Source organism: Myotis lucifugus, unplaced genomic scaffold, assembly GCF_000147115.1.
Source record: "Myotis lucifugus unplaced genomic scaffold, Myoluc2.0 scaffold_85, whole genome shotgun sequence".
In the NCBI taxonomy this organism is placed as follows: Eukaryota; Metazoa; Chordata; class Mammalia; order Chiroptera; family Vespertilionidae; genus Myotis; species Myotis lucifugus.
Window position 1 is genome coordinate 1,475,978 of NW_005871133.1, and position 17,913 is coordinate 1,493,890.

At 38.4% G+C, this 17,913-nt stretch overlaps 1 protein-coding gene across 3 annotated transcripts in view; it reads left to right on the plus strand.

The window, feature by feature from the left end:
* Positions 1 to 17,913, plus strand: part of GPHN (gephyrin) — a 414,574-nt gene that overhangs the window by 141,610 nt on the left and 255,051 nt on the right. For all 3 annotated transcript variants that reach the window (XM_006090985.3, XM_006090983.3, XM_023755821.1), the window contains exon 3: positions 16,251 to 16,308. In XM_006090985.3, coding sequence (XP_006091047.1) covers positions 16,251 to 16,308 — 58 coding nt within the window. The remainder of the gene's footprint in view (positions 1 to 16,250; positions 16,309 to 17,913) is intronic.

Here is a 17,913-nt window from a genome sequence, read left to right on the forward strand (position 1 = left end):
CAGGGTAGGGCCGATTGGGGGGTTGGGGCACCGCCCCCTGTCACACTCAAGGCAGGGTCGATGGGGAGGTTGCGGCACCACCCCCTGTCACGCACAGAGCAGGGCCGATCAGGGGGTTGGGGCGCTGCCGCCTGTCACTCACAGAGCAGGGCCAATCAGGGGGTTGGGGCGCTGCCCCCTGTCACTCACAGAGCAGGACCCATCAGGGGGGTTGGGGCTCCGTACCCTGTCACACACAGAGCAGGGTCAATCAGGGGGTTGGGGAGCTCCCCCCTGTCACGGCCAGAGCAGGGCGATAGGGAGTTGGGGCACCGCCCCCTGTCACACACAGAGCAGGGCGGATCAGGGGGTTGGTGTGCTGCACCCTGTCAAACACAGGGCCACAGGGCAATCAGGGGATTGGGGAGCTCCCCCCTATCAGGCAGAGAGCAGGGCCCGTGGGGGGGGGGCACTGCACCCTGTCACACACAGAGCAGGTCCGATCAGGGGGTTGGGGAGCTCCCCCCTGTCAAACACAGAGCTGCAGGGCAATCAGGAGATTGGGGAGCTCCCCCCTATCAGGCACAGAGCAGGGCTGATCAGGGGGTTGGGGTGCCTTCCCCTGTCACGAACAGAGCAGGGCGGATAGGGAGGTTGTGGCGCCGCCCCCTGTCACACACAGAGCCGCAGGGCGATCAGGGGGTTTGGGCGCTGCCCCCTTTCACGCTGATCCCGGTGCCGGGAGCCTCGCTGCTCCGCTGATCCCGGTGCTGGGAGGCATATTACCCTTTTACTATATAGGATAGAGGCCTGGTGCATGGGTAGGGGCTGGCTGGTTTGCCCTGAAGGGTGTCCTGGATCAGGGTGGGGGTCCCCACTGGGGTGCCTGGCCAGTCTGGGTGAGGGGCTGAGGGCTGTTTTCAGGCTGGCGAGTGACTAAAGCTTCCAACCGCTCCTTGTTTTCTTTTTTTTTTTTATTCTGGGCCAGCTTTAGCTCTGAGGCCTCGCTGCTGAAAACATCGATACAATGTTGCGGTCCGAGCCCGGCTGAATGGAAGCCGGTTTCTGGGGTTTTGTTTAGCTTCTTATTTGCAACATAGTACATAGTTGCTTAGAGTTGCAGCTGAGAGGCTGGCAAGTGAGGCGGGGAACGTTGGAGTCCGCAGCAAGCAAGCCTCATGCTCGCTTCAGTGCCTGGCTGCCGGCCGCCATCTTGGCTGACAGTTAATTTGCATATAATCACTGATTAGCCAATGAAAAGGGTAGCAGTCGTACGCTAATTACCATGTTTCTCTTTTATTAGTGTAGATTGTGTTAAGTACTGTGATTGTCTATCTTTTTGTTTCCTCAATCCCATACATTATCTGGCTCATGATGTTTTTTTTCAAAACAGTATTTGTTAAGTATATTAATAAATCTGAATATTTAACTAAGTACTTATGGAGAGCTTATAAATTTATCATGCATGTAACATGAATATGAATTGCATGTTTATGTGGCATTAATTTAAAGCTCTTAGTTAGGGCTTATTTAAAGTTTACAGAATACCTTAACACTTTTCTATTATTTGTTGTCACAATAATCCTGTGAGGTAGATGGTGGTATTATTCTGTTTTATAAATAACCATTGTGGAGTTTAAATAAATTATTTCCTGTAAGGATTTATAAGCAACAGATCCTAGACTTTAATCATTTGTTTTACTATTTCTTGGATTCTTATATTAACTTTTATCGTATGCTCAGTTCTTCATTGACTAAGGCATGGTTACAAAATTAAGGTACAGCCCATGTGGGCTGGCTCAGTTGATTGGAGTGTCATCCTGATCAGAGCACATACCTAGGTTTCTGGTCAGCGCATGTACCTAGGTTGCAGGCTCCATCCATGGTCGGGTGCCTCCCAATCAGTGTTTTTCTCTCACATCAATGTTTCTCTCTGTCTCCCCCCGCCTTCCCCTGTCTCTTAAAAATCAATAGAAAAAACATATCCTTGGGTGAGGATTTTTAAAAATTAGGGTATGTATAATTATTACTAAAATATGCAAATAAATGAATACTTTTATTTCACATGTACTGAGAATAGTAGTCATCCTTGATAATGAGCATGAAATTGCATAAATCTAGATTGTGTTCATTTAAATCTGAATCACATAAATGAAAACAGCAGTCGTATTTCTAAATTAATTTTATAAAGCAGGAATAGAAATTCATGGTAATCAATGAAGAAATAACACATAGTGGTCTTTGCATTATCTAAATCAGTTATTTTCTTGCTTGTTCTTTTAATACTTGAATTCAGCTCATTAAATTTTCTATTATTTTTCAAATGAATGCAATCTGAGGTAATACAAGGAAAGGAGATGGAAACTGAGTAGAGCAAGACATGTTAGTTGAGAGTGGGTGTGTGTGAGATGGGGGTGGGGTATCCGGGAAAAGCAATGAGGATATTAAAACATAAAACTTAGTGTTATGTTTATTGATAGAATCTTCAAGAACTACCAGTATTTATTATATAAAATCATCTTTTTTGAAAAAATATGTAAACCTTATCTAAATGACTAATAAAGTATGCAGAAGTGTGTGTATACTTGTGTAAAAAGGGTTATCTATTTTTACATTTACATATATCATTGCTTTTATGTGCACAAAGATTTATTTCATGGTAGGGAGGAATACTTTTCACTTATACTTTCTTAACTTTGGAATTTTTTTTATCATGTGAATGTATTTATTCCAAAAAGTAACTTAAATGAAAAAAATAATGATTTCGTAACCTGATGGAAGAAAACTATAATCGTATTGATTTTATGATTTTTGTGACTTTTCAATAGAATTAGCCTGGGAAGGGGACGGGAGCAGGGAGGAAGGGGGTCTTTGCAGGGGTAGAGAAAGGAGGACATTTGTAATACTTTCAATAATAAAGATACATTTTTTTAAAGTTTTATTTTTTTAATTGGTTCTTAGCAATTTGATATTAACCATGATTTTTTTTTTAGATTTTTGTGGTCCACTTGATAATAATAAAAATTATTAAGTAAGGTATTGAATATATTTTAGCTTTATTGAGGTATAATCGAGACATACAAAATTTCATAAATTTAATATATACATCTTGATGAGTTTGGGATTTTGCATATAGCCATGCTACCATCACCATAATCAAGCTTCTCAATATAGCCATTACCTCCAAAAATGTCTTCTCATAATTTTGTGTTGTAGTTGTTGTTTTTTGTTAAAGAACACTTAACATGAAATCCATCTTAACAAGTTTTAAAGTACACAATACCATATTGTTAGCTATAGCTATTATATTGTACAGTAGATCTCTAAAATTTATTTATTTTGCAAAACAGGAACTTTATACCTATTGAAAAACAATTTCTCATTTTCCCTTCCGTGGAGCCTCTGGCAGCCACTATTCCATTCTCTGCTTCTATGATATTGACTATTTTAGATACCTCATATAAGTGGAATCATGCAGTATTTATCCTTTTGTGACTGTCTTTTGTCACTTAGCATAAGGTTATCTAAGTTCATACGTGTTGTTACTAATGGCAAGGATCTCTTATTTTTAAGGCTGAATATATTCCATTGTATGTATGTACCACATTATCTGTTGGTGGACATTTGGATTATTTCCATAACGTGGCTATTCTGAATAATGCTGGAGTGAACATGGTGCATATATCTCTTCCAGATCCTGATTTCAATTCTTTAGGATATATACTCAGAAGTGGGATTGCTGATAATATTATGCTTTATTTTTAATATTTTAAGTAATCTCCATACTATTTTCCAGACTGGCCATACCATTCTACATTTCCACCAGCACTGTATAAAGATTCCTTTCTTTCCACATCCTACCTAATGCATCTCTCTCTTTTTTATATATCACCAGAGGCCCGGTGCACGAAATTCATGCACAGTGGGGTATCCCTCAGCCCGGTCTACACCCTCTGCAATCCGGGATCCCTTGGGGGATGTTGGGCTGCCAGTTTAGGCCCGATCCCATAGGGATCGGGCCTAAACCTGCAGTCGGACATCCCTCTCGCAATCCGGGATCGCTGGCTCCTAACCACTTGCCTACCTGCCTACCTGATCACCCCTAACTGCCTCTGCCTACCAGCCTGATGCCCCTAATGGCTCCCCTGCTGGCCTGATCACCCCTTAACTGCTCCCCTGCCAACCTGATTGACCCCTAACTGGGCCTGGGGCCACTGGGCAGCCACCATCGGCGGCTTGCTTGAGTTTCGGGCCGGCCCTGGGTGACTGGGCAGCCGCCATCCCCGGCTTCTCTGAACCTCCGGCTGGCCCTGGGCAACTGGGCAGCTGCTATCCCCAGCTTGCCTGAGTTCGCAGCCACCATCCCCGGCTTGCCTGAGCCTCAAGCTGGCCCCGGGCAGCTGGGCAGCCACCATCGGCGGCCTGCCTGAGCCTCGGGCCAGTCCTGGGCGTCTGGGCAGCCACCATCGGCGGATTGCCTGAGCTCACAGCCACCATCGGCGGATTGCCTGAGCTCACAGCCACCATCCTCAGCTTCCCAGAGCCTTGGGCAGCCACTGTGGCTTTGTCTGGAAGGATGTCTGGATGGTCGTCCAGAATACATCTGGTCTAATTAGCATACTACCCTTTTATTAGTATAGATCAGTGATGGCGAACCTATGACACGCGAACTCATTTTTTTGGTTGATTTTTCTTTGTTAAATGGCATTTAAATATATAAAATAAATATCAAACATATAAATCTTTGTTTTACTATGGTTGCAAATATCAAAAAATTTCTATATGTGACACGGCACCAGAGTTAAGTTAGGGTTTTTCAAAATGCTGACACGCTGAGCTCAAAAGGTTGGCCATCACTGGTATAGATAGCCTTCCTAACAGGTATGAAATGATAACTCACTATGGTTTTGATTTATATTTCCCTGATGATTAATGATGTTGAACATTTTTAGTAATGGTGAGTGCTTTTTCATATACCTGGTGACCACTTATATGTCTTATATGGGGATGGTCTCTTCATGAACTTTGCTTATTTTTTAATTGGATTATTATTATTAGTAGTAGTAGTAGTTTACTGTTGCGTTAGAAGAGATTCTTAAATATTTGAATATTAACCTCTTATCTGATAGATGGTTTACAAATATTTTCACTTATTCTGTAGGATGTCGTTTTACTCTGTTCATTTTTTTTCTTTGCTGTGCAGAATCTTTTTAGTTTGAAGTAGTACCACTTGTCTATTTTGGCTTTGATGCCTTTGCTTTTGATGTCAAATCCAAGAAATCATTGCCAAGACCAATGTCAATCCCTATTTTTTCTCTTAGAAGTGTTGTATTACAGTTTTAGGTCTGACATTGAATTCTTGAACCATTTAGAGTTTTATATATATATATATATGGTGTAAGACAGGGATCTAATTGTATTTTTTTGCATGTAGATGTCCAGTTTTTCTAATATCATTTTTTTTGAAGAGTCTATTCTGTACCCATTTTGTATTCTCGGCGCCTTTGTTGAAGATCATTTAACTGTATATACATGTATATACATTGATTTATTCCTGGAGTCTCTATTCTGTTCTATTGATATATGTATGTTTTTATGCCAGTACCATACTGTTTCAGTTACTGTAACTTTGTAATATATTTTAAAATCAGGAAGTGTAATACCTACAGCTTTGTTCTTATTTTCTGAGATTGCTTTTGTTATTTGAGGTATTTTGTGTTTCCATATGAATTTTAGGATTGTTTCTTCTTTTTCTATAAAAAATGCCTTTGGGGTTTTGATAGGAATTGCATTGAATCTGTTGATTGCTTTAGATAATATGGACATTTTAACTATTAAGTCTTCAATTATATGCACACATGCTCTTTCCATTTATTTATGTCTTAAAATTTCTTTCAGCAATGATTTGAAGTTTTCAGTGTATGAGTCAGTTGCCTCCTTGGTTAAGTTTATTTCTAAATAAGTTTATTTCTAAATATTTTATTATTTTAGATGCTATTCTAAATGGGATTGTTTTCTACATATCTTTTTCACATAGTTTGTTTTAAGCATACAGAAATGCTCCTGGTTTTTGTTGTTAATTTTGTATCCTGCAAGAAGTACGGAAGATAATTAAAATATGCCACCTTTAGAAGAATAGAATTATTGAATGTACATGAAAAAGAAAACTTTTTTCCAGGTAACATATTCCAGTATTAGTAAAATTAGAAATAAAGGAGAATATCCTCAGGTTCTTCTACTACATTTAAAGTGACTGTCCTTTTGGTCAGCATTAAGTTTTCTACTGGACTCTAGAATGAAAAAGGTAATTTCATAGATAGTTTAGAAAAGTGCAAGTACTCATAATTTCAAAAAATCTCTAATTTAGAAGGCAAAGTAACTTTCCTGTGTTAGTTACTGTATCAGTTAGTGTGAAATACAAACCTTTTTATAGAAATCCTAGAATTCCCCTTTCTAGGTATTTATAGTCTTTGTCATTTGCCTTAGGTAAGACTCTTTGTAGGAGAAAAGATTTATTTCACTCCATTGTTGCATCCTGATGATTCTAAGTATTCAAGTACTCTAATGATAAATGCCTGAACAATGTTTATGTGAATTGATTGTGACCAGCAATTTAATTAATCATCATAATGAGTACAGTGAGAACAAGAAGAAATAGGCTGCAATTTCTTTGAGTCAGATTTTGATTTTAAGCAAACATGCAGAGAATCATTAGAACTCCAAGGTGATTTTGTCCATGAAAGGCAAGAGAATGGAGTTATTTGAGAATTTTAAAATCTATAAATTTGCACTTTTAATTATCTAGAGATCAAGTAGTTTGGTCTTTCTCTGGGAAGTCAACACCCATTTATTTACCCGTGGAAAAATATCTCAGCTAAACAAATTTTTTTTTCTTCAAAACCACAAATAGCCCTGACCGGTTTGGCTCAGTGGATAGAGCATCGGCCTGCGGACTGAAAGGTCCCAGGTTCGATTCCGGCCAAGGGCATGTACCTTGCTTGTGGGCACATCCCCAGTAGGGAGGTGTGCAGGAGGCAGCTGATCGATGTTTCTCTCTCATCGATGTTTCTAACTCTCTATCCCTCTCTCTTCCTCTCTGTAAGAAATCAATGAAATATATTTTTTAAAAAAACCACAAATAAAGGATACCCCCTCAAAATGTATACACACTGTAATAGCTGAGAGCTCAATTTTAAAGATGAAATGTATGTTAATAAACACTACCTTAATAATTATTCAAAGTGTGTCTATACATATGTATCTTATCCGTAAAGAAGCCAAAATTGATCTAAAAGGAGTTTCAAATATTTATTTCCACTCTGAAGTGTTTTTTGTATTGTAAGAAATTATGAAAATCATTAATATTTGTTGAAATGGGAGTAAATAAGAATAGTAACAAAGATACTATCTTTTTTTACCCTTGCTTATGTTTTGAATGTTGTGTTAGTCTCAGTAATAAATATTTTTCTTGATATTTTTATGTCAATAAATGTTTTATACCAAATATGTATGTATGTTTTATAACAAATTTTACCTCCACAATTAGAAAGCTGTATTGATGGAAAATGCTGCTGTAGATGGAAGTGTGAAATTTATGTTTGCCAACTTCAAACTGTTGGTGTATGACTGTGGTCGGCAAACTGCGGCTCACGAGCCACATGTGGCTCTTTAGCCCCTTGAGTGTGGCTCTTCCTAAGCCTTAGAAGTACCCTAATTAAGTTAATAACTATGTACCTACCTATATAGTTTAAGTTTAAAAAATTTGGCTCTCAAAAGAAATTTCAGTCGTTGTACTGTTGATATTTGGCTCTGTTGACTAATAAGTTTGCCGACCACTGGTTTAGGAGATCCACATTGAACGTATTTCTTAATCTATAACTATCTTTCAAATGTTAATAGTATTTTTATTAATCCCTCCTAAGGAACCAAAATTTTTATTTGAATAAGTTTAAATAATCACATGTAGCTAATGGGTACCCTATTTGGACAACACAGATTTAGACTAACATAATTCTGTCAAATAAACCCAAAATTTCAGTTATTTCACACAAGACATTTCTTTTTCACATAATAGTCCAATGTGAATATTTCTGTATGCCTGGGGCAGGTTAATTGCTTCTTCATTTGTGGCTTCATCATCCCCTGAGACCTTGGAGATTTTTGCTACTAGATGGCAAAAGGAAGGAAAAATCTACTTCTTAAAATCCTAGCCAGAAAGTCAGAAAGATCATTCTGCTGACAGTCAATTAGTGAGAACTAGTTGTGTGGCCACATCTAGATCCAAGGAACTGGAAAATGTAGTCCCTGGCTAAGTAGCCACTACCCAGCAATAAATTCATGATGGTAAGAGGAACACAATTTTTTTCTTTCAATTTTATTTTGTATTGGTTTCAGGTGTACAGCTGAGTGGTTAGACAATTATATACTTCACATAGTGTTCCCCTCAATATTTCTAGTACCCTGACACCATACATAATTAGCATAATACTATTAACTATATTTCCTGTGCTTTACTTACAAACCTGAGACTATTTTGTAACTACCAATTTGTACTTCTTAATCCCTTAACCTCTTACAAACCAGTTCCCCAATCCACCTCCCCTCTGGCAACCACCAGATGACTCTCTGTGTCTATCAGTCTGTTTCAGTTTTGTTTGTTCATTTATTTTGTCTTTTAAGTTCACATGTAAGTGAAATCATATGGTATTTGTCTTTCTGTGACTTATTTCACTGAGCATAATACCCTGTAGGTCCATCCATGCTGTTGCAAAAGGTAAGATTTCATCCTTTTTTAAGGCTAAGTAATATTGCATTGTGTATATGTACCACAGCTTTTTTATTCACTTGTCTATTATTGATAGACACTTGGGTTGCTTTCAATATCATGACTATTATAAATAACTAGTGGCCCAGTGCACGAAATTTGTGCAGGGGGTGAGGGGTGTCCCTCAGCCCGGCCTGCACCCTGTCCAATCTGGGACCCCTCAGGGAATGGCCAACTGCCAGTTTAGGCCCGATCCCACAGGGAGTTGGACATCCCTCTCACAATCCGGGACCGCTGGTTCCTAACCGCTCACTTGCCTGCCCGCCTGATCACCCCTAACCACTCTGCGTGCCGGCCTGCTCATCCCCAACTGCCCTCCCTTCCTGGCCTGATCACCCCTAACCGCCTCTGCCTCGGCCCCGCCACCATGGCTTTATCTGGAAGGACATCCGGAAGGTCTCCCAAGGGTCTCCTGTTCTATTTAGCATATTACTCTTTTATTAGTATAGATGCTGCAATGAACATAGGGTTGCATATATTCTTCTGAATTAGTGTTTTGGGTATCCTCATATATATATCCAGAAGTGAAGTCACTGGGTTATAAGGCAGGTCCATTTTTAATTTTTTGAGGAAACTTGATACTGTTTTCCATAGTGGTTGTACCAATCTGTATTCCCAATAGTGCATGAGGGTTCCCTTTTCTCCACATTCTTGCCAAAATTTGTCATTTCTGGGTTTATTGATGATAGTCATTCTGACAGGTGTGAGGTGACATCTCATTGTGGTTTTTCTTTGCATTTCTCTGACAATTAGTGATGTTTAGTATCATTTCATATGTCTGTTGGCCTTCTGTATGTCCTCTTTGGAGAAGTGTCTACGCAGGTCCTTTGCCCATTTTTTAATTGGATTGATTTTTTTTTTATGTTGAGTAGTATGAGTTTTTAATTAATTTTGCATATTAACCACCTTATCAGATGTATCATTAGGGAATATGTTCTCACTTTTTTTTTTAATTTCCCTGTCTGAGGAGATATATCAGAAAAAATATTGCTATAAGAAATGTTAGGGATTTTATTGCCTATGTTTTCTTTTAGGATTCTTATGGTTTTAAGTCTTGCATTTAAGACCTTAATCCATTTTGAGTTTTTTCTTTTTTAAATATACTTTTCTTGAGTTCAGAGAGAAAGGGAGAGGGAGAGATAGAAACATCAATGATGAGAGAGAATCATTGATTGGCTGCGCCCTGCACACCCCACACTGGGGACTGAGCCTGCAACCCAGGTATATGCCCTGACTGGGAATCGAACTGTGACCTCCTGGTTCATATGTTGATGCTCAACCACTGAGCTACACTGTCCAGGCTATTCTTTTTTTTTAAACAAAACATCTTTTATTGGATGTGGTGATTTGTGTCATCTGAATGTGAGTTCTCTTTTACATAGTAAAGTCATAGCTTTTTGAAAGCCTGATTATTTTTTTTTTGCCCAGAAAAACACGTTTCCCATGACTTATTAAAAAGTTATTTAAAATAAAATATTATGCATTTAATATTTTCCAGAACTATTGTTTTTACTTTAGATTTATTTATTTATTTATTTTGAAATCATTATTGGAGTTTATTCTTGTATATGGTGTAAGAAGATGGTCTAGTTTCATTTTTTTGCAAGTATCTGTCCAATTTTCCCAGCTCCAGTTATTATTGAATAGACCGTCTTTATCCTATTGTATGTTCTTGCCTTCCTTGTCAAATATTAATTGGCCATGTAGATGTGGGTTTATTTTTGGGTGCTCTGTTCTGTTCCATTTATCTATGTGTTGTTTCTAATACCAGTATGTTGTTTCTAATACCAGTACCATGCTTTTTTCATTACTCTGGCCTTATAATATAGTTTGATATCAGGTAACATGATACCTCCAGCTTTTTTCTTCTTTTTCAAAATTGCTGAGGCTATTAGGGTTTGGTTGGTTGTTTTTTGTGTTAACACAAATTTTTGTTAGTTCTACCACAGAGACCAGGCAAGTAAATATCCAAAAGTGAAGTGGGCCAGATGTCAATGCATATGCATTCATTGTATAAGGAGGGTGGCAGAGCTGTGGCATGCCCTACCCATAGGGAAGTTACTATTTATTATCAGCCAGTCTTGTTCTGTTTTAGGAGGGAAAAATGTTGCCAGATCTTTTAGATTTATGGTTTTGGGTTTGTTTTTGTTTTTTAATGAAGATCTGAAAGCCATGTTTTTATGTGAAATATTCCCTAGTTTTAAAAGATTATGAATAAAACTGCTACAAACATTCATGTACAAGTTTTTCTGTGAAAAAATATTTAACTTTAAGAAATTGCCAAATTGCCCTAACCGGTTTGGTTCAGTGGATAGAGCATCGGCCTGTGGATTGAAAGGTCCCAGGTTCGATTCTGGTCAAGGGCATGTACCTTGGTTGCGGGCACATCCCCAGTGGGAGATGTGCGGGAGGCAGCTGATCGATGTTTCTCTCTCATCAATGTTTCTTACTCTCTATCCCTCTCCCTCCTCTCTGTAAAAAACCAATAAAATATATTTTTTAAAAAAAGAAATTGCCAAATTGTTTTCCTAAATTGCTGTACCATCTTACATTCCTATCACTATATGAGAGTTTCAGTGGCTCTGCATCTAACACTTGGTATTGTCGCATTTTTTATTTTGGACACTTTGAAAGGTGTGCTTTTAATTTCACTTCCTATTGCCTAATGATGTTAAACATTTTTTATTTTCTTATTTCCTCTCTGTTTATCATCTTTGGTCAGTGTTTATTTAAATCTTTTGCCTTGCTCTGGCTGGTGTAGCTCAGTTGCTGGAAGCCTCCTCCTGTCCACCAAAAGGTAATGGTTCAAATCCTGGTCAGGGCACACACCCAGGTTGTGGGTTCCATTCCCAGTCAGGGAATGTGCAGCCATTCTATGTTTCTCTCCCATCTATTTCTCCTCCTCCTCCTCCTCCTCCTCTTCCTCCTCCTCCTCCTTCTCCTCCTCCTCCTCCTCTCCTCCTCCCCCTCCCCCATCTCCCCCTCCCTCTCCCTCTTTCTCTTCTTCCTCTTCTTTCTCTTCTTCCTCCTCTTCTTCCTCTTTTCCTTCCTCTTCTTCCTCTTCTCCTCCCCCGCCTCCTCCCCCCTCCTCCTCCTCCCCCTCCTCCTCCCTTCCTCCTTCCTCCTTCCTCTCATTGTCCCTTCCTCTATGAGAATCAATTTTAAAAAGAAAATATCTTGCTCATTTATAAAATATTTTTATTTATTTTTAGAGAGAAAGGAAAGGAGAGAGAGTGAGAGAAATATCAGTGTGAGAGCAAAACATCTATCAGATGCCTTCTACATGCCCCCTACTGGCATTCGAGCCTGCAACCCTAGGCATGTGCCTTGACCAAGGAATCGAACCAACAACCTTTTGGTGCACAGGATGACACGCAACCAACTGAGCAACACTGTCCAGGGCTCTTTTGCCCATTTTTAATTCAGTTGTTGGCTCTCTTAGTGTTAAGTTTATATAGTTTTATATATTCTTTGTAAAGATATATACAAGCCCTTTCTTGGCGATGTAGTTTGCCAACATTTTTTTCCAATTTGTTATTTTTTTCATTTTCTTAACATTTTCTCTCACAGAGCAAAACTTTATGAACTTTTTTCCTAGCTCTAGGTCACAAAGATTTTTTTCTTGTATTTTCTTACAAAATTTTATAATTTTACATTTAGACCTAACATCAGTATAAGTTAATTTTATGTAAGGTGTGAGGGTTAGATCAAAGTTCATTTGTCTGCATATGGATGTACACTGTTGTAACACTATTTGTCTTAAAGTGAAAAGGGACTTTGAAGACTTCAGGAGGAAATAAGCAATGGAAAAATATTTCTTTTTTTTTTAAATTTTTATTTTTTGCTAAAAGTATTACAAAAGGTATTACATATGTGTCCTTTTTCCCCCCCCCCGCCCTTGACAATCCCCTGCCCTCCCTTACCCCCCCAGTGTCTTATGTCCATTAGTTATGCTTATATGCATGCATACAAGTCCTTCGATTGATCTCTTACCCCCCTCCCTCCTGCCCCCCAACCCTCCCTGGTCTTCCCACTGCAGTTTGACAATCAGTTTGAGGCAGCTCTGCCTCTGTATCTATTATTGTTCAAAAGTTTGTAATGGTCTTTATTATCCATGAATGAGTGAGATCCTGTGGTATTTTTCCTTCATTGACTGGCTTGTTTCACTTAGCATAATGCTCTCCAGTTCCATCCATGCTGTTGCAAATGGTAAGAGTTCCTTCTTTTTTACAGCTGCATAATATTCCATCGTGTAGATGTACCACAGTTTTCTAATCCATTCATCTACTGATGGGCACTTAGGCTGTTTCCAGATCTTAGCTATGGTGAATTGTGCTGCTATGAACATAGGGGTGCACATATCCTTTCTGATTGGTGTTTCTGGTTTCTTGGGATATATTCCTAGAAGTGGGATCACAGGGTCAAATGGGAGTTCCATTTTTAGTTTTTTGAGGAAACTCCATACTGTCTTCCATAGTGGCTGCACCAGTCTGCATTCCCACCAGCAGTGCACGAGTGTTCCTTTTTCTCCACATCCTCTCCAGCACTTGTCGTTCGTTGATTTGTTGATGATAGCCATTCTGACAGGTGTGAGATGGTACCTCGTTGTTGTGATTTGCATCTCTCGGATGATTAGTGACTTTGAGCATGTTTTCCTTTGTCTCTTTGCCTTCTGTATGTCTTCTTCCAAAAAGTGTCTATTTAGCTCCTTTGCCCATTTTTTAATTGGATTGTTTATCTTCCTTTTGTTAAGTTGTATGAGTTCCCTATAAATTTTGGAGATTAAACCCTTATCGAAGATAACATTGGCAAATATGTTCTCCTATGTAGTGGGCTTTCTTGTTGTTTTGTTGATGGTTTCTTTTGCTGTGCAGAAGCTTTTTATTTTGATGTAGCCCCATTTATTTATTTTCTCCTTAGTTTTCATTGTCCCAGGAGCTGTATTCAGTAAAGACATTGCTATGGCAAATGTCTGCTATTTTGCTGCCTATGGCTTCTGAAACTAAAAGTTCATTTAAAATTAAAAATGGACTGCCTTATGACCCAGCAATTCCATTTCTGGGAATTTATCCAAAGAAACCCAAGACACTAATTCAAAAAAATGTATGCACTCCTGTGTTCATTGCAGCATTATTTATAATCACCAATATTTGGAAACAGCCCAAGTGTCCATCAGTAGATGAGTGAATAAAAAAGCAGTGGTACATTTATACAATGGAACTAGAGGCCCGGTGCACGAATTCGTGCATGGGTGGGGTCCTCAGCTTGGCTGGCGATCAAGGCCGGGGGGGGGGGGGGGGAGGGACCCCTGGGAGGTTGGCTGGCCGGCCCCCCCGATCAGGGCCTTCAGGAGGGCCGGCCGGTAAAGGGGAAGGACCGCGGGAGGTTGACTGGCCTGGGGGAGGGGCCGTGGGAGGTTGGCTGTGGGAGCACACTGACCACCAAGGGGCAGCTCCTGCTTTGACCATCTGCCCCCTGGTAGTCAGTGTGCGTCATAGCGACTGGTCGACCAGTCATTCCAATCGTAACGGTTGTTAGGCTTTTATATACATAGGCACTACTTGGCCATTAGAAAAGAAGGAAATCTTACCCTTTGCAACAGCATGGACGAACTGGAGAGCATATTATTCTAAGTGAAATAATGCAGTGAGAGAAAGACAAGTACCATATGATTTCACTCCTATGTGGAATCTAATGAACAAACAAGCAAAATAGTTACAGACTCATAGATAGAGAGCAGGCTGACAGTTGGCATTGAGGGAACTTAGGGGGAAGGGGAGGTATTGAGTAAAAAGGAAAAAAAAGAGAAAAACTTGTAGACACAGACAAGAGTGTGGTGATTGCTAGGGGGAAGAGGGTTGAGGGAGGTAGAGGAGGGCCTGGAGGGTAAATGGTGATGGATGAAGACTTGGCTTGGGATGGTGAACACACAATACAGTGTACAGATGATGTATTATAGAATTGTATACCTGAAACATGTATAATTTTGTTTAACTGGTGTCACTCAATAAATTAAAAAAAAACAAAAAACATTATTTCAGTATGTGAAAAAAATTATCTGAACACTAGTTCCATTAGCAAGGATAAATGGTAACGTTAAAGAGTTTAAATGCAGAGCTTTCAATAAAAGATAATTTGGTTAAATTACTTTTTAATGAAAACCAGAATATCATTTATTAATTTACATATGAGATAGGCGATATCTTCAAGTGTCTAAAATACATAAGTGTCTTATTTATGATACCTTTTTTATATTGAGTACTTATAAAGTCAAATAAACAATCATAAATTTTCTTTTTAAGCACTGAATTAGAACAGTGATAGGTAAGCACTGAATTAGAGCAGTGGTAGGAATTAAGAACCTAGAGCACCTGTCTATTAGAGATATGATAGTAGCACAATACTACCATATATGGAATTTAAAAATTTTAGTAGCACATTGTAAAAACTGAAAAGAAACAGATTAAGTTAATTTTAATAATATAGCTATTTAACTCAGTATATCCACAATGTTATTTTAGCCCATAATCAGTGTTTTTAAATTAACCTTTTTATACTAAGTATTTAAAATCTGCTATGTATTTTACCCTTAATGTACATCTCAATTAGCATCTTTACTTACTAGCTACTTCAGTTACATAAGAAAATTACTGAATATTTTTGTGTCTCAATTTCCCCATTTTTATAATGAAACATTATAATGGTTAAATTAGATAATATATACTATGCCTAGCAAATGGTAAGTGTTACAGAAATCTTAGCTGCTTTCCAAAAATATTTCAAACAGATGAACATGATATGTAATGACATCACTGCCTCAAGGCAAAGATTAAGCATTAAATTTGTAACTCTAAAACACTCATCTTTTTCCATTGGACAGTTCTGGGTATACATATATCTCTGAATCCATGTTTTGACTATTTTTAAAAGAAGCAAAATTAATATTGGCTCATCAGTTGTGACAAATATTTCACACTAATGCAAGATGTTAAAAGAAAACTGTGGTGTGAGAATCTGTGAAATAAATTTCTTTACTTTTTTGATTATTTTCTCTGTAAACCTAAAACTACTGTAAAAATTAAGTCTGTTATAAAAACAAACAAACAAAAAAACCCAAACAAACACCATGTCTGCTACTGATTCTTGATATATCTCAGTTGTGACAGAATCCATCAGTAAAAGTGGCAGTTTTAGTATCATTAAAACCATCAATCAGAGAAGTTTAGTTATGGTGAAAAGTCTGACTTAATGTTTCCTCTTCCAGTAGTCATTCATTATCTACCTCTTTTTAACTAATATATGGAAAATTTAATCATAAAATGGTTGTTTTGCCTTCATGGTTATTGGGGTGGGCAATGGGCATTATTGGTGTCACTCTGATGTTAATAGTCCTATTTTTTTATACACTATTGCCGGTTTTGAGAATATTTTCTTCTCCTGATTTCAGGTTGGGTGGGACTATATCAGCATACAAGATAGTACCAGACGAAATAGAAGAAATCAAGGTACCGTATGGCGTTTTTCATCTCTACAAACAAAGACTTAGTATCTTGGTGACAAGTGGGGGAAGAATTGCTTATTCTTTATGCTATTAAATCTTTGAATGTATTAGGACAGCATTTTATTCCAAGTTATCCTATTTGAAATAATATATAATAATATATATCTGATAGTGGTCATCTGATAGAGATCAGATCTCATCTATCATTACCATTGCATTTCTAAAAAAATATTAGAAGAATCGAAAAGGAACCCTCTCCTGTGAATTTCATTGAAAAATCTACTAAAGAAAGCATTGTATTTATCCATAAGTGTGTATAATGAATTATCTTTTTATCTTGTTTTAATTTCTTTTCTGTATAGATTTTCACCGATTATAAATGTCAGTCGTATAGTAAATATTTCCTGGTTCCTTTGAAAAAATATGCCAATTTCAATTAAAATTTACAGTACTGGCCATGGCCAGGTAGATCAGATGGTTAGAGAATTGTCCGGATATGCCAAGGTTTCAGGTTCGATCCCTCCTCAGAGCACATACAGGAATCAACCAATGAATGCATAAATAAGTGGAACAGCAAAATCGATGTTTCTTGCCTTGGCTGGCTGGTTTTTTTGGTTGGAGCCTCATCCATACAGCAAAAGGTTGTGGGTTCAATTCCCAGTCAGGGCCCATACCTAGTTTGCAGGTTTGATCCCCAGGAGGCAGCCAATTGATGTTTCTCTCTCACATCAGTGTTCGTCTCTCTCTCTCTCTCTCTCTCTCTCTCTCTCTGTCTCTCTCTCTCTCCCTCTCTTTCTCCCTCTCTTTCTCTCTTTCTCTCTTTCTCTCTCTCTTCTCTCTCTCTCTCTCTCTCTCTCTCTCTCTCTCTCTCTCTCTCTCATCAATGAAAGCATATTCTTGGGTGAGGGTTGAAAAAAAAATTTAATTGATGTATTTTTCTTTCTCAAATCCATTAAAAATTGCAGTACAATAAATGAAAAATTGACATTTTTGAAAATTACAGCATTACTATAATCTTCTATACCTAACATTTTACTAAACTTTATGGACTATTAATTTTCTAACATAACAGGTGGCTCTTGTTTAAAAGCAGTTTACAATGTAACAAGAACTGAACTTACTACCTGTTCCATAAGTAAGTTAACAATTGGATAGAAGTAGTGAAGGATAAACAATACTGAGTTAAGTTGTTAAAATGACATGTAAAGTTCTCAACAAATTATTAACCTTGATTTAATCAACTTTTCAAAATCAAGTTAAATATATTCAAATCTTAAATAAATCTTTAATTTTTTACATTATTCTTAAATTAGTTGAACTCATTGATCTTTATTATGTAATACTAGAGGTCCGGTGCACAAAATTCATGCACAGGAGGGTGTGTCCCCTCAGCCCAGCCAACACCCTCTCCAATCTGGGACTCCTTGGGGGATGTTTGACTGCTGGTTTAGGCCCGATCCCCAGGACCACTGGCTCCTAACTGCTCACCTGCCTGCCTGCCTGATTGCCCCTAACTGGCCCCCCTGCCAGCCTGATCACCCCTAACCACCTCTGCCTGCCGACCTGATCACTCCTAACTGCTCCCCTGCCCGCCTGGTCGCCCCCAACT